This window comes from Pleurodeles waltl, chromosome 4_2, assembly GCF_031143425.1.
Source record: "Pleurodeles waltl isolate 20211129_DDA chromosome 4_2, aPleWal1.hap1.20221129, whole genome shotgun sequence".
In the NCBI taxonomy this organism is placed as follows: domain Eukaryota; kingdom Metazoa; phylum Chordata; class Amphibia; order Caudata; family Salamandridae; genus Pleurodeles; species Pleurodeles waltl.
In genome coordinates this window covers 1,056,684,941-1,056,706,153 of record NC_090443.1, presented here as the reverse complement: position 1 = coordinate 1,056,706,153, position 21,213 = coordinate 1,056,684,941, and the positions used below count along the sequence as shown (strand labels likewise).

Genomic DNA, 21,213 nt, shown 5'->3' with positions numbered 1-21,213 from the left:
ACCATGTTATCGGCTTCAGTTTTATGGAATGTATTAACTGTATTTATTTGAACGATGGACACAAGTTTTTACTATTGCCATGTATGATTGTTTTATTGTATCCATAAATTGATTATGCTACCGGTTTTAGCTTCAAGGAATGTACTAACGGTATTTATTCGAATGCCGGCCACAAGTTTTTATTACTGTTATCTATGATTGTCATACTGTCTTTTAATGGTCTAAATTTTTAGACCGAATAGATTAAATAATACAGCTCTCGTTACATCTTTTATAACATCATTGCTACTATCATTCCAACGTTTGTTGTACAGTTATTCATAAACAACTGTGCATTGTGGGAGCGCTAGTTATAGTTAACTATAACAGGTGAATTTCTATAGTTTGGTACATTTAAAATGTGAGCATAAGTATAACATCCCTGTAACCAACAAGACCCAACTTGAAATATACTTATACATATATTACCTACCAGCGGCCACCAGTAGGTTGTTATAGTTTGGACCTAGTTACCATACTTTTTTTGACTTGGCTATACCTTTGGCGCCGTTTGACAAATCTTCAAGAATTTTTTTAAGTGTTCCTGAGAATCTTGTTGTACATGGAAATTTTGGAGTGATACGTAAAGCTGGGCTGAGAAAAAGGGAGGGAGGGTCAAAAAAGTGCATTTCCCATTATAATTCCAATAGGAATTTTGAACACAACTACAGCCCGAACTGCTGGATGGATTTATACCAAATTTGGCAGAAAGGTAGCTTTTGGTCCAGAAAGTGGCTTTTAAGCCCATTTGTTGTTTGGTGTAAATCGGTTCAGTAGTTTTTGAGATATTAAAAGAAAAAGAAATATAAATATCTAGAGGTGCGAAGGCTTTGCCAATACTCCCAATCTCATGCTGAGATCTGATTGGCTGCCAACACTCCAACTAGGAAGAAAAAATGAAAAAAAAGATAAGGGGGCAGTGTAGGGACACCCTGACCCCTTAGCTCACGGTCACCCCGCAGCCCCAGGGACCACCACCTCCCTGGGGCTGAAATAGGATGATGAAGGGGTCCATTGTGGACTCCCGGGGACCACCACTCTCCTGGGGATAAATTAAAGGTTTGAGGGGGGGCACGCATCCCCTTTGAGGAGTCAATAATGGCCCTAGGGACCGACGCCCCTTCTAGGGCTGCCTCCTGCTATGTCACAGGGTGCCAACCCCCGGTACATAGCTGTTTGTTGTGATTTGGTGGGAGGTTTGACAGGTCCCACCAAGTCAGAGCAAATACTCTGGCTCCAACATGCGGGAGCTGTTAAAGTGCTCCAGCCCGCTGGAAGTGGAAGTTTCTTCTGTTTCCCTGCCCGCAGAGATTCGGCCAGGAAAGCAGATGAAACAATTGCTTTTACAGACAGGGAGCTGCATGTTTAGCAGCTCCTGTGTGCAAAAGCAATGCCGGCACCCGCAGGAGGCGGGCAACCGGCTGGGACCTCAGGGGCCCTTGAAGTTCCCCCTGCAGTCCCATAACACAATGACTGCTCTGGGAGGCACCCAGAACAGATGGCTCGGCACCAGGGATGAGGTCCCAGGGGTCAAAATCGGCCCGGGTGGGGGGCCGTGCAAACCCCCACCATACAGGGCAACATTTTAGAAGAGAAAAGTGGGAGATATGTAGAAAAAAGTCAGAAGAATGTATTTTCCCCATTGACTTCTACTAGGGTCTGAATTGGGTTACTGTTATGTATGGGATTTGGAAGTCTGGTGCTGGAGAGTAGGATATTAGATATGCAAGTGTACGTTTTTTTTCCTTACCTGTCAGGAGCATGGAGACAGCTCTATGGCATGCAGAGAAAGCGTGATGCAAGTGCTGTGGACTGACATGCAGGAGTAAGTTACTGGCAGTGAGTTACACAAGACCGGGCCCTGTCAGCTGAAGCCCGCAGAGGAGTCGGGTTTTTACATGCAGAAATCGGCTGGAGGGAGACTAGCCTTGAAACCGGTAGTCTCCAGCCTGAATCGGGAGGGTTGGCATGTATGCTCCTCCTCCATTTATTGAAGGCCGGGTCCCAGGTGATAGGGTCCCCGAGGCCGAGATCGGTCCAGGGAGCGGGGCCACACACCCCCCTCCTCTATTCAATTAAGGCTGGGACCTGGGGTATGGGGTCCCCAGGGCCAAATTCGGGCCTGGAGGGAGCCTCATGGCTACCCAACCCCATTTTACCTGGAAAGATTTAAGAATGGATCTGGGACCCACACTGCAAATACCTCCACTACTTTTAAATTCATGAGTTCAGGTGTGGTCCTTGTGCAGTCCAGAATTCTTCTTAGAGTTGTAGGTAACCTTTATGATTTATATCTGCAGATAGTTTTTTCCTCTAATGTCATCAGGGCTCTGCGTGACTTGCAGCTGAATGAGATGTTCATCTGTTTCTTCTGATACGCGTCTCTGCCGTTCCTGGTATCCAAGTGTGGCCCTGCGCTGCCTTTCTCTGTTTCTACCTTCACTAAGGGTCTCTTGGGATCGGCCTCTTTGTTTGACATCTTGTCATTCTTTTCAATGCTGTCTGTGGGAGAAGATGATATGAGGCACTTAGGTTCAGAATTAGATCTACCCTTTCTGTGTTGCTGATACAGGTATTATCCAGGCACAGCGATCTCAGGCGTTTTCATCAATTGTCCTCTTTTCTTTTTTATTGTTTTGTCCTCCCTTCCATTTTTTGTAATAAGATCAGGCACACTTCTTTAGATCCTTTTTTCTTCGCTTTCTTCATTAATGTCTCCCTTAATTCCTGTTTGCCTTGAATTACTCATTCTTCCATTATCGTCCAGCTGTGTGCACTTTAGTAATGGTGACCACTCTCGGCTGCTGGAACGGGCTGTGCTCCCTAGGCCACCTGTTTGATGCATTTTGGTAGCTTTCTGTGGAACAGGTGGTTGAATTCAAATTTCTGCACTTTTGTTGTCTTTGTTCGGCATATTATGGGACCTTGTGTCACATTTGGGATGTCCAAACTCTATCTGGGAGATGTTTCAATATAGCTGATGTGACCTCATTCAATATAGTGATCAGAATCATTCAGCAAGTTATCATACATCAACAAACTAATGAGTGACCTTCCACTAACCAACCAGACACCTGATATCCACCTCCCTTTTCCTCGCTGACACCTCCCAAATCTGCTGATCCAACATCAGAGGATCCTCCTACTCTCACCTAATGACCACAGCTCGGAACGAGCTTCCCCTGCACCTCAGGATCGCCGCATCACTCCAGGACTCAAGACATGGCTGTTTGAATTAACAGACCACCGCGAAGCAGCTAGCAATGCCAGCGCCCTGAGACCCTCACAGGTGATTTGCTGCACTTCATAAATCCTGATTGATTGATTAAAAATGGGTTGCAAAATGTCCTATATTTCTACTGTCATTTGAGATCCTAGATTTGGTTTGATTCCAATGTCTCCTGTATCCTTGCAGGACTGGGGGGGGCTCCGAACATACCCGATTGCAGACTACTATTTGTGCTTAATTTATTAGTGATCTATGGAACAAAAATCTCCTCTGTGTTGGGACTTGTCCTTCCTGAAGTTAATGATTTTGTAAATTATTTGTTTTTGGAATGAGACCACAGGCTTTTTTAACTTCATTCAGTTCAAGTTTCCCTGAAAGCATTGAACAAAGCACTATGGCCCATATGTATATTTTTTTTAGCGCCGCATTTGCGCCACTTTTTGACGCAAAAGTGGCCAAACTTACAAAATACAATTGTATTTTGTAAGTTTGGGCCGTTTTTGCGTCAAAAAGCGGCGCAAAAACGGCGCTAAAAAAGTATAAATATGGGCCTATGTTCTTTGGTTGCTTTTGCTCCGAGGCACTTTGGAATGGAATTATCTCAAATGCATACATTGCACCAAAGTCTGGTTTTAGTGTCTAGTGAAATAATATAGTCTTATTGCATGCTGGCCCTATGCCTACTGGACCTCTGCAATGCAATGCATACTCCTAGCCTTTACCCCACCACTAATCCCTTACTGTGTTGGCTGTATCAACTGTAAATGTCTTTATCATCTTTCCTGGGGTGACAACGACTACTCGTGCTGCTTGGAAGAAACCCCTGGGGTTGGGTTTATCGTGCTACTCAATGGAGAGGAGGCAGATGGTCTGCAGGGCCTGGCATCAGCACACCTGCCCCTTCTACTTCCACTGTGCTCAGGTCCACTCAGTTCCCTTCGGGTCCACTCAGGTCTAATCAGGTCCACTCAGGTCCCCTCAGGTCCACTGAGGTTATCTCAGGTCCACTGAGGTCCTCTCAGGTCCACTCAACCTCTCTCAGGTCCATTCAGGTCCACTCAGTTCCCCTCTGGTCCACTCAAGTCCACTCAGGTCCTCTCAGATCCACGCAGGTTCAGTCAGCTCCTCTCAGGTCCACTAAGGTCACCTCTGATCCACTCAGGTTCTCTCAGGTCCACTCAGGTCCACTCAGGTCCACGTAGGTCCCCTCCAGTCCACTCCAGTCCATTCAGGTCCTCTCAGGTCGACTCAGGTGCCCTCCAGTACACTCAAGTCCACTCAGGTCGACTCAGGTTCACTCAGGTTCACTCAGGTCCACTCAGGATCACTCAGGTCCACTCAGTTCCCCTCTGGTCCACTCAAGTCCACTCAAGTCCACTCAGATCCACTCAGGTTCACTCAGCTCCTCTCAGGTCCACTCAGGTCCACTCAGGTGCCCTCCAGTCCACTCAGGTCTACTTGGGTTCACTCAGGTACACTAAGGTCCTCTCAGGTCCACTCAGGTCCCCTCGGGGTTCGGTGCTTGGATCCTTCACACTCGGGCTCTTCAAGCTACTCAACCCTCCACTGAGTTCCTCCTCTCAAGTAGAGTCAAGCTTTGCCGTGGGCTCCAGCTCCTGCCTGGCCTTATTCAACTGTTGGCCTTTCTCGAGTCTTACAGGTGGGCCTCATGGCGCTTGTTCACCTGTTTGAGGACCCTCCGGTCTTCGTGGGTTCAACCCCACCCTTGCTTACTACGATCACTGTATTCCTACTGAGCTCCTCCTGCACATACGGGCACATCTCCTTACAACTGCTGCACCTACAGACTCTCCACACATACTGTGCAGTTCTGTGATCAAAATATATTCTGGGAATATTCATTCAAATATGATTTGGCCTTTCAGTGGAGGCATAATTTGAAAAGATTTCTCATTTATGGGAGAAACTGCCATTTGACACGCTCTCTGTCCTGCAGTATGAACGTAAACAAAAGTACAATAACTGATTCTTCCTTTGAAATAATTTTTAGAGCTAAGCTGATCCATGACATTGCACACTAATATGCTTTGCATACCTCTTAAAATGGCTAAGGCAGGTTGTTTCTGCATTTAGAAAGGAAAGTCTTTTTTTCCTTTCTAAATGTTTTCCAGGCCTGGAATGAGCTATGGAACATTGCTAAGCCTTGGTTATCAGATTATAAATCTCCACGGTCTGTCAGTGTGGATGAACTCAGCTGCTGAAGAAGGCATCTTTGAGCTCAGATTCTTTTGAGGACTCACACACCTGTTCATCAGCTCAATATGTAATTGGCACACCCTCAGCACATGCCTCCTTGCACCATGAGGGAAATCAGAGTGAAAATGCAAAACTCTGGCCTTGTCACAAGGATCTAGTTTAAAATATTTCAAAATCATTATGACTCCAGTTGCCTTATGCACACCTGTGAGGAAGGCGTACTTCCAGTTCAGCCTCACATAGTACAAATATCCTTATGTTCAGCATGATAAACGGATTCTGGGATTCCAGCCTAGAAGTGAATCACTTCCTTCCAGTGGATGCAAAGATGAGGTCCAATGTCACTGCAATCAAGAGACACACTGAACCCAAAGCTTTCAAACTAGAATCCAGCTGAAGTATTCTTGGAAGAGGTGTGTGACTGAAGAATTTCAGGAGCCCCTCCACCCACCTCCACTAGATCTGACTGGACTTAACTACCTCCCCCTCTGTGCTAGTCTCTAACTCACCAATCACAGAACTCCAAAGTGACCAAAAGAAATCACAGCTCGGTCTACAACCCCCGAAATAAACCATAAAGTTTCATTCTGCTGTTTGACGAGCCTTAGTTTTACTGCACTCGGCTGCTGGTCTGTTCTTTTCTCTACACTTTTTAATGTTGCCATTGAAAGTGTATTAATGTACTTGACACATGTATGTTCCTCTATGCAGCATGCTATAGTACGCATTATCTTACTACCTAATTCAAGTGCGTTTTTTATTTTTATTTTTATGCCAATTCTATATGCTTTTGTGCTTTTGGGACATAGCCAATAAACAAGCATTGACTAACAACAACACCCTATCACAAGCACGCACTCCACCCCCCTCAGGCATCACGCCCAATTATATAACGTCACATCACGCAATGTCTCAACCCAAGGCTATTAAGCTTATTCCAGCACATGCCATCACAGCATGCTAGTCCTTTCACCTTAAGCCCACAGGAAGACTACGACAACACCAGCTAAGATGCAACTCCCAGGTCCAGCTCTCCTTGTGCTGCTGCATCGCTCCTGATCTTGTCTTCTGCTTGCTTTTCCCTCATTCTAACTGCCTTCTCCTTGCTTTTCCCTCATTCTCACTGCCTTCTCCTTGCTTTTCCCTCATTCTCACTGCCTTCTCCTTGCTTTTCCCCCATTTTTGTATTCCTTCACCATCCTTTTCCTTCATTTTCACTGATTTCTCCTTGAGTTTCCTCCTGTTTTTTTTTTCTGCAGCCTCCCGTCACAACTCTGGACCATCCATCACTTCACTTCCAGAATTCTGAAGGGTTCTCACGACCTGGCTGTTCGAATGAGCCTCCAGAACATGCAAGCGCCTTGATACCCTGTCAGGTGATTGGCTCTGATTGATTGATAGATTAAACTCATCAACAGACTTTCAATAATCGGTGGTCAGTTATTAAATACCTGCTCTCTAGTGAACATACCACACACAAAGACTGTTCCCACAAAAGCTAAGCAGAATTCTACAGTCCTCGTGGTTTCTTTTGCTCTAAATCTGCACTACATAGTCACACACAATACTGTAGACTTACACATACTTGCAAATGATTTACATGCCATGCATACATAGTCTCCATGAGCCTAGACTTTGTAAGGGGTTTATACACACCTATGCCTCTTGGATGCACAAATGAGCTTGGAACTCTGAGACAAGCACACCAAACTCACCTATTCATATTCACAAAACAACTTGATGTTGATTTTTATTGCTTTGCAAAATTACTTAGAAGCACCTTATTCACCAGTATTAGGAACCACATAAACATGGTGAGCTTACCTGGTCTTCTGCCCATGGGTGAGAGGGTCTGACCTACCTACAGTTCTACTCAATGACAAAAGAGGGCAGAGTAGGACATCACTGTAGACTTCATTAAATGAATGGAAAGGCAGCTCATGAAATAGCTGCAGTGCTCATGGGGCCATGGAAGGCAGTCAATTACCCAGGTGCTGTAGTACTCAGTCCCGCAGAGGGCAGCCAATGACACGTCTGCTGTAGTACTCAATGCCGCAGGTGGGAGGTGGTGTCACTGCTGCAGTACACGCTGTTGGCCACAGAGGGCAGTCACGTCCACAGCTGCTGTAGTGCTCAATGCCACAGGTGGGAGGTGGTGTCACTGCTGCAGTACACGCTGTCGGCACAGAGGGCAGTCATGTCCAAGGGTGCTGTAGTACTCAATGCCACAGGTGGGAGGTGGTGTCATAGCTGCAGTACACGCTGTCGGCACAGAGGGCAGTCAATGACATGGCTGCTTTAGTACTCAATGCCGTAGGTGGGAGGTGGTGTCATTGCTGCACTACATGCTGTCGGCACAGAGGGCAGTCAATGACATGCTAGCTGTAGGACTCAATGCCACAGGTGGGAGGTGGTGTCATTTCTGCAGTACATGCTGTCGGAACAGAGGGCAGTCAATTATATGTCTGCTGTAGTACTCAATGCCACAGGTGGGAAGTTGTGTCATTGCTGCAGTACATGCTGTTGGCCACAGAGGGCAGTCAATGACATGGCTGCTGTAGTACACAATGCCACAGGTGGGAGGTGGTGTCATTGCTGCAGTACACGCTGTCGGCACAGAGGGCAGTCACTTACATGTCTGCTGTACTACTCAATGCCACAGGTGGGAAGTTGTGTCGTTGCTGCAGTACATGCTGTTGGCCACAGAGGGCAGTCGTGTCCAACGCTGCTGTAGTACTCAATGCCACAGGTGGGAGGTGGTGTCATTGCTGCACTACATGCTGTTGGCCACAGAGGGCACTCAATGATATGGCTGCTGTAGTACACAATGCCACAGGTGGGAGGTGGTGTCATTTCTGCAGTATACGCTGTCGGCACAGAGGGCAGTCAATTACATGTCTGCTGTAGTACTCAATGCCACAGGTGGGAAGTTGTGTTATTGCTGCAGTACATGCTGTTGGCCACAGAGGGCAGTCACATCCACGGCTGCTGTAGTACTCAATGCCACAGGTGGGAAGTTGTGTCACTGCTGCAGCACATGCTGTTGGCCATAGAGGGCAGTCATGTCCAAGGCTGCTGTAGTACTCAATGCCACAGGTGGGAGGTGGTGGCATAGCCACAGAGGGTAGTCAATGACATCACCTCTCTTTAGACAAAGTGGTCCTTCCGGAGGGTTCTAACTATTCCTTTGCTCCAGACTCAGTAGAGAAATAGGATCAACTCTCTGTTTTGAGCTCAGGGCCAAGAAAGGTGTCAGCGGCCATTTTACGCAGGCTGAGGTCACGCAGCTCATGGTGCTCCTCAGTCCACCTTACTCAGTGTTTCCCTGTGCACTTAAAAGAGGAGATGATCTGCCACTTACCACGGATGTTGAAGTAGGTGATGGTGTACTGTGTCACTGCAAGAAGGAAAACAGATAATTAGGATATGTAATGTACACATATAAACAAATATAACAAGAAATACTTGTTGGTAGACATCATAGAGGCAGCGCTGACTGCAGTTCAAGGTGTCTCGTTGGGCGCACATGGACATCTTGCCACCTCTGTTCACTATTTTTCTGCTTTAGAAAAGGTGACTCTGTGGTGAAAACTGAGCATGGAAGAAAGCCTAAAGTGGGGAAGGAGCCCCAGGAGCATCAAGCATTGACAGAGCCAAGAGGTCTAGCTTTGGCATTCGGAGGCAGAAGCTGACAGGGATAGATAGACATGTGGCACAGGCCTCTGGGACATGGAGACAGCAGCAGGATGGATCTGTGGGTCAGTCAGATGGAGAGACTGTGCAAGACAAGAAATGGGCACAGAGGCATGCCCGGATGGGTGGAGGTGCAGGCACACATGGGGGATGGATGGAAGGAAGAAAGAGGCTGATGGTTGTAACCAGTTACAAGGATCAGGCCCAAGGTGGGATGCTGCATGGAGGCAGCAGCGGGAGAGAGAAGTGGCATCAGACGCAGAGACTGACCAAGAAGATGAATGACAGACCCCAGAGCCGATGAGGGGAGGGGCATACCGATGGACTGGACGGAAGGATGAATGGGGCAAGGTTTTTGGAACATCCTTACTTCTGATAAAGCAGTTTCCCTATTAGATTGTCTTAAGTCTGGTTATGATGCAGGGAAAGCAATGTGACTCATCATCCTCAGGCTGACAAAATGTTTCTTGTATTGAGGAGTGCAGCTGGCTGAGGTGGTGTACTCTTGAAAGGGAGGAGGGCACATTAAACATGGCTGATAGCCTGTTGCTGGTCCTGGATGAGCACAACCACAGTGCATGGGGCACCTGCGGAAGGAGATGCGCTATCATGGAAAGAGAAGAAACATTGCAGCGAGGTTGGCGATCGCCATTGGCTCGTGAGTCAAAGCTTGTCAACTATGATGGTGGAGCCTTATCTTATTGATGCAGCAGCCATCTTTGATGAGGGGATTCCTCGTGTGAGCCAATGGAGTTCACATGCCAGATCAGTGGTCTAGTTTTTGAATGAGCTTAGAGGAAGCACAAATGACAGTGTGTTATAGTTAAGTTGCTTGGGAGACTGGGGTGAGGCAGAGGGGAACAGTGAGAAAGTGAGACAACAGAGTTAATGCATCAAAGTTAACACAAGCACACATAAAATAAAGGCGCCTTCTCAGCTATGTTAGTGAAAATGACAGTTAAAAAACAACTTTATATTAAAAAGAGCTGCAGACAGGCTGCACCTTGCACAATGGCATTTAGGAACGCATGTACTCATAGAAAACATAGTATGGAATAAACAACAGTAAAGCCTTTGCATTAGGTGCAGCACTGCTCGCAAATGTATTATCCTATGTGTTCAGTAAACTGATTTAATTTCCTAGACTGATGATCTGTAGCACTGCAGTAGGGAACACCTTCTTTCCAAGATGGTTGTTGCATTCACCTAGTAGTACCTGCCAGATGCTGCTCCTGGAGAAAGCTCCTCATGTTCTGCATGGAAGCACTCCCTAGGAAGAGGAATATTAACCTAACAGCCTATACCAGATAGTGACAAATACTCCACTGAAGACCCCTCTCTGGCATGTTCAGAGAAGCATTGACAATACGTGTGTCAGAGAGCTAATGCTGCCGGTAGCTAGACCTTCCAAGGACTCACAGACACCCAGTTGGGATGGTAATGTCTCTGCATGGTGCACAGTTGCCTTCTCCTGCCCTGGCTCCTGACTTTGTACATCTGGTATACTGCTGTAAGGAAATGCCTCCTTGGCATGGTTGCCCCCTGACATTTTGTCTTTGCTGATGCTAAGTTATGATTTGAAAGTGTGCTGAGGCCTGTTAACCAGGCCCCAGCACCAGTGTTCTTTCCCTAACCTGTACTTTTGTTTCCACAATTGGCACACCCTGGCATCCAGGTAAGTCCCTTGTAACTGATACTTCTGGTACCAAGGGCCCTGATGCCAGGGAAGGTCTCTAAGGGCTGCAGCATGTCTTATGCCACCCTGGGGACCCCTCACTCAGCACAGACACACTGCTTGCCAGCTTGTGTGTGCTAGTGGGGGATAAAACAACTAAGTCGACATGGCACTCCCCTCAGGGTGCCATGCCAACCTCACACTGCCTATAGGTATAGATAAGTCACCCCTCTAGCAGGCCTTACAGCCCTAAGGCAGGGTGCACTATACCATAGGTGAGGGCATAAGTGCATGAGCACTATGCCCCTACAGTGTCTAAGCAAAACCTTAGACATTGTAAGTGCAGGGTAGCCATAAGAGTATATGGTCTGGGAGTCTGTCATGCACGAACTCCACAGCACCATAATAGCTACACTGAAAACTGTGAAGTTTGGTATCAAACTTCTCAGCACAATAAATGCACACTGATGCCAGTGTACATTTTATTGTAACATACACCCCAGAGGGCACCTTAGAGGTGCCCCCTGAAACCTTAACCGACTACCCGTGTAGGCTGACTGGTTTTAGCAGCCTGCCACAACACCAGACATGTTGCTGGCCACATGGGGAGAGTGTCTTTGTCACTCTGTGGCTAGTAACAGCCTGTACTGGGTGGAGATGCTTATCACCTCCCCCTGCAGGAACTGTAACACCTGGCGGTGAGCCTCAAAGGCTCACCCCCTTTGTTACAGCACCCAGGGCACTCCAGCTAGTGGAGTTGCCCACCCCCTCTGGCCACGGCCCCACTTTTGGCGGCAAGGCCGGAGGAGATAATGAGAAAAACAAGGAGGAGTCACTGGCCAGTCTGGACAGCCCCTAAGGTGCCCTGAGCTGAGGTGACTCTGACTTTTAGAAATCCTCTATCTTGCAGATGGAGGATTCCCCCAATAGGGATAGGAATGTGCCCCCCTCCCGTCAGGGAGGAGGCACAAAGAGGGTGTAGCCACCCTCAAGGACAGTAGCCATTGCCTACTGCCCTCCCAGACCTAAACACCCCCCTAATTTCAGTATTTAGGGGCTCCCCAGAACCTAGGAAACTAGATTCCTGCAACCTAAGAAGAAAAGGACAGCTGAACTGAAAACCTGCAGAGAAGACGGAGACACAAACTGCTTTGGCCTGTCTCCCCACTTCTAAAGACACTGCTCCAGCGACGCGTTCCACAGGGACCAGCGACCTCTGAAGCCTCAGAGGACTGCCCTGCTCTAGAAGGACCAAGAACTCCAGAGGACAGCGGCTCTGTTCACCCAAGACTGCAACTTTGCAACAAAGAAGCAACTTTGAACCAACACACGTGGCAGACTGGAACCGGGGCACCCCCTTCTCAATTGAAGCCTATGCGTTTTTGGCACCACTTTGACCTCTGCACCTGACCGGCCCTGAGCTGCTGGTGTGGTAACTTTGGGGTTGCCCTGAACCCCCAACGGTGGGCTACCTTGGACCCAAACTTGAACCTTGTAGGTGGTTTACTTACCTGCAAAAACTAACAAACACTTACCTCCCCCAGGAACTGTTGAAAATTGCAGTGTGTCTAGTTTTAAAATAGCTATGTGTCATTTATGTGAAAACTGTATATGGTATTTTGCTAATTCAAAGTTCTTAAAGTTCCTAAGTGAAGTACCTTTCATTTAAAGCATTACTTGTAAATCTTGAACCTGTGGTTCTTAAAATAAACTAAGAAAATATATTTTTCTATACACAAACCTATAGGCCTGGAATTGTCTTTGAGTGTGTGTTCCTCATTTATTGCCTGTGGGTGTACAACAAATGCTTAGCACTACCCTCTGATAAGCCTACTGCTCGACCACACTACCACAAAAATAGAGCATTAGAATTATCTCTTTTTACCACTATCTTACCTCTAAGGGGAACCCTTGGACTCTGTGCATACTATTCCTTACTTTGAAATAGTGCATACAGAGCCAACTTCCTACAACTGCCTATCGATTTTTGGCCCTAGCTTCACTCTTATCTAGTGCATGCACAGAAGCCCAGGTCTGTCCCGGGACCTATCCTGTGACCTGGGGAGCTGCAACAAGTGGGCACTCATTAGACTAAGGGTGTTTGGACAGAATATCGGAAACAATATCATAATACGCAAATATCATGTCAAGAATATTGGGACATCAAAAATATCATCGACAGTACTATTGAAGGTATAGGAGAGCAGTTGTTTGACACAAAAATTCCTAAGTATCTAATAGGGTGATTTGAAAACATCTGCAGGCTGGCGGGAAGTGTGGAACGAGCTGCATTAAACAAAAGAGGGTCAGTTATTGCTTGGTTAACTTTGTATCCGCCTATTTGCATAAAGCAGGTGATTTCGTCAGTGGCATTCTGAATGTTTACCCTCTCAGCCTTCACATATAAAATTGTGTCATCGGCAAACAACGTGATCTTCGCCATCCCAGCCCTAAGAGGCAAAATCAAAGGGTTGGCATGAATCCTAACCGCAAGGGTCTCTATAAAAATACAAAAAGCAGTGGGGACAGAGGACACCCCAGCGGGGTACCCCGCTTTATCCTTACAGCCCCAGCCTCTTTGGAGTTAATTATGATCCATTGAAAAGTTCTTTAAGCAAAGTGACAAATGGAGATGGAAATCCAGATTTTCCCAGGTTAAACAAGAGTGCCCGCCAGTTGACGAGATGGATTGGTTTTTCTGTGTTAGTCATTAGTATTGCTGCCTTTTCTTTGTTAGTTATAAAATAGTCAGTAGCTTGAATCAGACAATGGGTATTGGCAGCCATGCTGGTCCTGATGGATTATCTGGTGGGCACAAGGTGCAAGTTGGTCAGTCCAGACTTTCATAAATAATTTATAATCCAGATTAAGCAGGTTTACGGGCGGTAGGAATTAGGGTCTAATGGATTCCTATCTTTTTTCAGGAAGCTCAATACCACAGACTCTTTGAAAGTCTTTTGAATGGACACAGGTTCCTTTATATGATATATTGTTAAAAAAGGGGGTAATTCTGCCTCAAAAACCTTATAAACTTTGGTGGGTATGGCATCACTTCCACTGGCATTAGCATTTGCCATGCTTTCAAGGGTGACAGCTATTTCCCCTGTAACTATTTTCCTCCACAAAACACTTTCCTGGATGCAGGAAACCCGGGGTAGCTGCACTGAGGTGAAGTAGTCAGATAACGCCGTATCCAGGGGACAGTCGATATCTTATAAGGCCAATCAAGCTAGGGCCTCGAACCATAACATGCCGAGGAGTCTTCAAGCTGCAGTTGAGATCACAAGGAGCGAAGCTTCAAAGCCAATCCACCCAACGGCTAGGCAAGCATCATGAGACCAGTTTATTAGAGCTAAGCAAGGGCTTAGAGACTTATTTCTCCCAGAGCTGATCGCAGGGAGGAAAGCTTTCCAGCAGAAGCTCTATGAAGAGAGCCAGCATGGTGGGAAGCACCTGGCATGGTCAACAAAATGCAGAAGAGTTGGCAGCTAACCAATCAAATTGAAGATACAACTACTAGGGCAATGGACGTCAATAGCGCAACGATAGCAGGGATATTTCTCCACCATTACAAGCAAATCCAACACCTTCCCCAAATAGGTGTAGATTGAAGGAAGAATAGTAAATGTCACCCCTTTAGTGCCCAACACCTTCCTCAAATTGATCTAGATAGGAGTGGGAATAGTGGGGTGCTAATTACGTGAGGGCCGAAATCGCCACCAGTGGCAGCCACATCAACATTACTTAGAGGATGGCCAGTCCACCTCCAGAAGGAACTATAGGCATCCTGGTCTCCAGCATATCTGATGGCCCCACAAGATCCTGAGAGAAGGCCCCAGAGTGTACGGCCCACATGATCAGTAGCTACTGCTGAGTCTCGTATGATAGCCAACTGGGATGCCTTACTGCCTAGGGAGGCAGGTTCGGGGCCCTGAGCGCCACAGGAGGCGATGAGGATAGACCTGTCCAGTCCCCCTCTATTACAGTGTTAACTACCTGGATTGCGACTGGGGAGGTAAAATCCAAAGCGTCATAGACAGTGGGAATCGCCAGAGTAAAAGGGGTCCCAGCAGTGACAGTACTCGCAGAGACTGCTGAGGCTGGGCAGTTAGTGGAAAAATCAAGCACAAGTCTGCCAATCTTATAGTGCCACTACTGTGGTGAGGCACTGAGCTTCCAACTGTATGCACAGCCGAAGCTGCCCCTCTGGAATGTCCTGCCCAGGGGGCATGCGTGTTGCGTCCACCCCAGCTTACGACCATCCTTGTGGGATTCGAAGGGGCCATGAAGACTGCCCCAGCAACCAAACACAAGCAAGACTAGCAGGTAAATGTATAGAGGTATAGAGAAGGTCATAGCCAGGCAGCAGGAGGGTAGACATGAGAGCAGGGATATGAAATACACACTTCAACTGAGCAATCTGGCCATTGGGGGCTTCACTCGCAGCAAAAAAAGCCCCCCAGTGAACAGCAACTTTCAGCGAATGAGAGCCCGCTTTAGTGCTGTGATATTGCAAGTACTCTGCTTTGCTCCAGCCCCCTGCTGCCGCCTACACTTAGGAAGCAGGGACCAGCAGTCAAAACATCAATGAGGATCAACAAGGCACGGTTCCCTAGGCAAGCCCAAGAGAAGAGAGAAATAAGTGGGGATCAACACCACCGATACCGAGGGCCTGCTAAAGTGCTGCCGCACTGCAGTGCTGTGGCGCTATTGTCCTCCAACCCATGGTAGCCCGCCTTGTGATCATCAGGCAGTAAGACCCTCATAGGGCCAAGTGGTACCCCACTCCAGCCTAAGCTGCCATCAGCAATTGAAGAGCAGAGGCTGATAGCCAGGGGCCCACACACACTGAGCTAGCCGGGCTCCTAAGAAGGCAGGAGCGCAGTGCAACCCTGGAGCAGTCTCAGCTGTTGCAAGTGAAGGTGCCAAGAGGCTGGCGGTCAGTGAGCATCATCATCGGAGAGATGCCGGTGTTCACAGCGCGGACAGAGAAGAGAAAACCAACAGCCAGTCGGGAAACAGGTAAGGATGGCCGCTCACATCTGATATGGCGTTACAGCCCCTTAGGAGGTCCTGGGGGTGGTTCAGAGGCTCTAACTGCTCAGTGGCAGCTCCACAGCTTGGCTGCTAAGAAGACATGGAGGGCGGAGGAGAGAGGGGTGGGGGGTGCGTCTGCAGCATCCTCAGCCCTTCGCCATCTTTCTTCCTGCAGCCGTCCTCCGGCGCTCCAACATGGAGGCGGGTGGCTCATTACAGCCACTCCAATGCTTCCATGGCTTCTATGGCTACTAGCCCACTTTCACCTCTGCTGCATAACCACTCACTAAGAGACCATGGAACCCATGGGAAGAACATAGAATGGAAATACCACTTCTCCCACATTCGGCGGAAGAGGTGAGTGTGGTAAGCTAAAAGACATAAAAGTGAAACCAAAATTAGCCCCCCAGATGTCAACAAAGGCATTACTCGAACTACAATGACAGCCACAGGACTGCAAAGAACAGAGAACCACCAGCACCACCATCAAAGGGAGAAACATATAGAACATTTAGGAGCAGTGGAAAAATGCCCATACATCCACCACCCTCTGACTCTGGAGGGTATGACTTGAGGACTTTTAGAAGGCAATCTCAAGAAGAAAAGACGGCACGCTTATGTTCACATCTTACCCTACCTTTGCTCAAGTTGAGCCAAGAGGTGAAATAAATGCGCATTGAGATCTCCTCACTTGGGCTGAAAGATACCCCTCTTGGTTGTCAACATTGTCACCACTGCAACCCACCCTTTGAGTGTGTGAGTTGCAAGATTGATGCTTTGAGTACAACAAATGCTTTGCACGTCTCCAAGATTAGCCTAACTTCTCGACCAAGCTGTAGGAAGGTGGCCTCCTTCTAGCCTTGTTACCCTCACTTTTGGCCTGTTTGTGAGTGTATGTCAGGGTGTTTTCACTGTCTCACTGGGATCCTGCTAGCCAGGGCCCAGTGCTCATAGTGAAAACCCTATGTTGTCAGTGTGTTTGTTATGTGTCACTGGGACCCTGCTAGCCAGGACCCCAGTGCTCATAGGTTTGTGGCCTATATGTGTTCCCTGTGTGATGCCTAACTGTATCACTGAGGCTCTGCTAACCAGAACCTCAGTGTTTATGCTCTCTCTGCTTTCTAAAATTGTCACTGCAGGCTAGTGACTAATTTTACCAATTCTGATTGGCACACTGGAACACCCTTATAATTCCCTAGTATATGGTACCTAGGTACCCACGGTATTGAGGTTCCAGGGGACCCCTTTACGCTGCAGCATTTCTTTTACCACCCATATGGAGCTCTGACAATTCTTACACCGGCCTGCCACTGCAGCCTGAGTGAAATAACATCCACGTTATTTCACAGCCATTTTACACTGCACTTAAGTAACTTATAAGTCACCTATATGTCTAACCCTCACTTGGTGAAGGTTGGGTGCAAAGTTACTTAGTGTGAGGGCACCCTGGTACTAGCCAAGGTGCCCCCACATTGTTCAGAGCAATATCCCCGGACTAAATATGGGCCTGAATGCGCCAAAGCCACGCTGCAGAGGAGTCCAGCTGCAGCACAATTGTATTATTCCGCTTTGAAGCGTTGTCCCGTTCTTTCTGCGCCGAGCCTGTACGAGCTCATGCACTATTTTCTTGCTGCTATTTGAATACATTGTCAAGCTCTGAAGAGAAGCCAAGATCTTTAGCACATCACATCTAGAGCTAACTCAATCTGACACCGTGAGACTGATGGCTGCCAGGAGTGATTGACTGGGCAGACTCCAGACTATAGAACATTGATTCAGCATCATCACCAAACATCAAAAACACAAAGCCCTTATTAGCAAAGGTCTCCTGGCACGCCAATTAGAAAACAATAATTAATTTGTGTGGTATCGGATGAGATAAGGAATTCTTTGAACCTGATAAAAGGTTTTCACTGCTCTGAATTTACTCCAAAATAGCTTCTGTAATATTAAAATTAAATTACAAACATTATAATGGGTACTGGCCTAATTGCTTCCAAAGTTTGTGTCCAAATCATTAGGATGGTTGTGGGAGAGACAGACGGTACAAAAGCCAAATCAGAGCACAGAGTCAAAGATGAGAACGGAAAAAACGTCATGGATCTAGTAAAAATGGGCAAACACGAAAAATGACAAAATATCTAAATAGAAAGAAGGATACAAAACAATGTTTGGAGAACAAGAGGCAGATGGCGGTGATAAAGGGCCAGAGATGCAGGCCCATATTTATACTTTTTGACGCTAAACTGCGCTAACGCAGTTTAGCGTCAAAAATTTTTGCGCCGTCTAACGCCATTCTGAAGCGCCATGCGGGCGCCGTATTTATGGAATGGCGTTAGACGGCGCAATCAGACCGGCGCTGCCTGGTGTGCGTGGAAAAAAACCACGTAGACCAGGCAGCTCCGGCGTTGGGAAAAAATGACGTTAGGGCGTCTTAAAATGGCGCAAGTCCGGTTGACGCTAAAAAATCGTCTTAACCCGACTTGCGCCATTTTTTTCCGACGCCCATCCCCCATCAACATGACTCCTATCATTGTAAAGATAGGAGTCATGCCCCCTTGCCCAATGGCCATGCCCAGGGGACTTATGTCCCCTGGGCATGGTCATTGGGCATAGTGGCATGTAGGGGGGCACAAATTAGGCCCCCCTATGCCACAAAAATTAAAAAAAAAAATACTTACCTGAACTTACCTTAATGTCCATGGGATGGGTCCCTCCGTCCTTGGGTGTCCTCCTGGGGTGGGCAAGGGTGGCAGGGGGGGTCCCTGGGGGCAGGGGAGGGCACTCTGGGCTCATTTTGAGCCCACTTGTCCCTTAACGCCATCCCTGACCCAGGCGTTAAAAAGCGGCGCAAATGCGCCGTTTTTGGCCACGCCCACTCCCGGGCGTCTCTTTTGCCCGGGAGTATAAATACCACGTAAAGGCCTGGGAGTCATTTTTTAAGACGGGAACGCCTCCCTTGCATATCATTAACGCAAGGAAGAGGTTCACGCTAAAAAATGACGCACACTCCGGGCACTTTGGCGCCCGAAGCGTCTAACGCCATAGTATAAATATGGCGTTAGTTTGCGTTAGTTTAGCGTCGAATTTGCGTCGAAAAAAACGACGCAAATTCGGCGCAACCAGAGTATAAATACGGCCCGCAGAGTTTGAGGTGCCAGAGAAAGGAGGCAGATGAAAGCAAATATTTAATAGATGTTTGTTGATACAGAAAGGGCTGGAGGGGCAGTAACAAAAGAGAGAAAAAAAATCAGAAGTGGATGGGATAACAAAGGGACGGACGCAGAGACAAAAGTGGGGGAGAAAAGTGGGAAAAAAGCAGACCAGAAAAAGCAGAAGGAATGATACAGAAACAAAGGTAGGCAGGATGGAAGGAAGGGAAGAGATGCAGAAATAAAGGGGGGAGAAGCTGAAACCACTGGAGAAAGAACGTCTTAAAAAAAAATACATAAGAGGATGGGAAATACCAAAAAAGGGAGACAGACTACTAAAATAACCGGACTTTCCTTGCCACATAAATTGAAAGAAGAAAGCGAGCGCAATCGCGCTGCCTGGAAAATAAAAAGATAAAGTAGTCCATAAGCCAGGCTGAAAACATGGAGCCTCCTAAGTTTTCAGTAGTTGGCCGGTGCGCTGGAGGCGGGATAAACACTGGAAAAGGCATGACGTATGCGTGCCTTTCACCATGAAATCAAGCGAATTTTAAAAGGCAAGCCCAGGAACCAATGGAAGTGACTGACGTGGCATGGGTGTGGTTTAAAGCCCAGAGAGATTCAACAGAGGCCAGAAAGCGTGTGCGCTCGACCCTAAAAAATGAGCGCTGTCATGTAGTATGCATGTCTTCGTGTGTTCATGTATGTGTTCCGATCATCATGTGGTGGCTGCGGTACAACCATGATGCAACACACGCATGGATGATGCATGAAGCGTATGTATCATCACCCTTCTTTTTTTGCCGATGCTGATAGTCACATTTTTTGTCGATGTTGAGTAGCATCATTAAAAAAAAAGCAGTTGCAAAACCGATATTTCTGCAGAGAAGAGACCAAAAGGTGAGACCTCCAGACTTTGCCAATGCATCTTTAACATTGCACTTATGTTTAGTTTGCCTCAATAATTATTTAGGACTAATGCAAACAATCCTATTTGAAATGGTTTCTTTGTTTGATAATTTCTCCATTAGTTCTGTACTAGTCTCCACAGTAAACTCCCAGCTGTGTCAGTACTATACCGTGCAGGAGCCCCGCCCCCCCCGCCAATGCAAGGGTCGGTCACTTACTTGTGGTCCCCCGTTGAGCAGCGGCTCTCCGACCCGTCCAACCCCTGCAGTCTCAGAGAGGAGTGCAGCGCCTAGACTCTGAGCCAGACTTTATCTGTGCTGGGAGCTGAGTCACGGAGAGAGAGAGGGAGGGGCGAGAGAGAGGGAGAGGGAGAGAGATGGAAAAAGAGGGAGGGAGGGAGGGAGGGACAGAGAGAGAGTGAGAGGGAGGGAGGAGTAGAGAGATAGGTAGGTCACAGGAGAGAGAAAGCGAGGGGGGCTGGAAGAGAGAGGGAGGGAGAGGAAGAGAGAGAGGGAGGTACTAGGAGAGAGAGAGAGAGTGGAGTTCAGCGCCTAGATTCTGTGGCAGACTTTATCTGTGCTGGGAGCTGAGTCATTGAGAGAGGGAGGAAGAAGGAGGGAAACAGCCAGGAGGAGAGGGAGGGAGAGAGACAGAGAGAGTGGGTGCAGTACAGAGCCTAGACTCTGGGGGTCATTACAACATTGGCGGTAAAAGCCACTTACCACCGTGCAGAAGACCGCCAATACACCGCCGCGGCCGTGGAAAACCACCACAGCTATTATAGCCCACATCTCGGATTCCGCCGAAATTCAGACACCCACACAACTCCGCCACACCAAAGGTCAGTGATAAACTGGCGAAAACAAATCCTCCACCGTCACGCCAACAGAACCACGCCCATGCTATTACAACCCACGAATCCATGCAGCGGTCTTTCAACCGCGGTATTCCATTGGCGGTACACACCGCCACGCTCAAAATACACACACATCTCCAAAACACCGCCACATTAGACAATTCAAAATACACACACCTGAAACACATACAAACACCACTCCCACAGACCCAACACAATATAAAACACACACCCACATCACCCACAAACCCCTACAACCCAAAAATAGAGACGAAGGCGACAGAGAGACCACAGCAATAGACAACCCCACCACACAGAGGCACACAACACCATCACCCACACAACATCCACGCACAAAACACCCCACACCATTACACATCACCACACTCATCACCACATACACCAC

General features: G+C 47.6%; 1 protein-coding gene across 1 annotated transcript in view; it reads right to left on the bottom strand.

The window, feature by feature from the left end:
- Positions 1 to 20,296, bottom strand: part of LOC138293744 (glutathione S-transferase P 1-like) — a 49,303-nt gene extending 29,007 nt beyond the window's left edge. The window contains exons 1-2 of the mRNA XM_069233081.1: positions 20,170 to 20,296; positions 8,847 to 8,882 (exon numbers count right to left, since the gene is read on the bottom strand). Coding sequence (XP_069089182.1) covers positions 8,847 to 8,882; position 20,170 — 37 coding nt within the window. The 5' untranslated portion in view covers positions 20,171 to 20,296. The remainder of the gene's footprint in view (positions 1 to 8,846; positions 8,883 to 20,169) is intronic.
- Between the last annotated feature and the right edge of the window lie 917 nt (positions 20,297 to 21,213).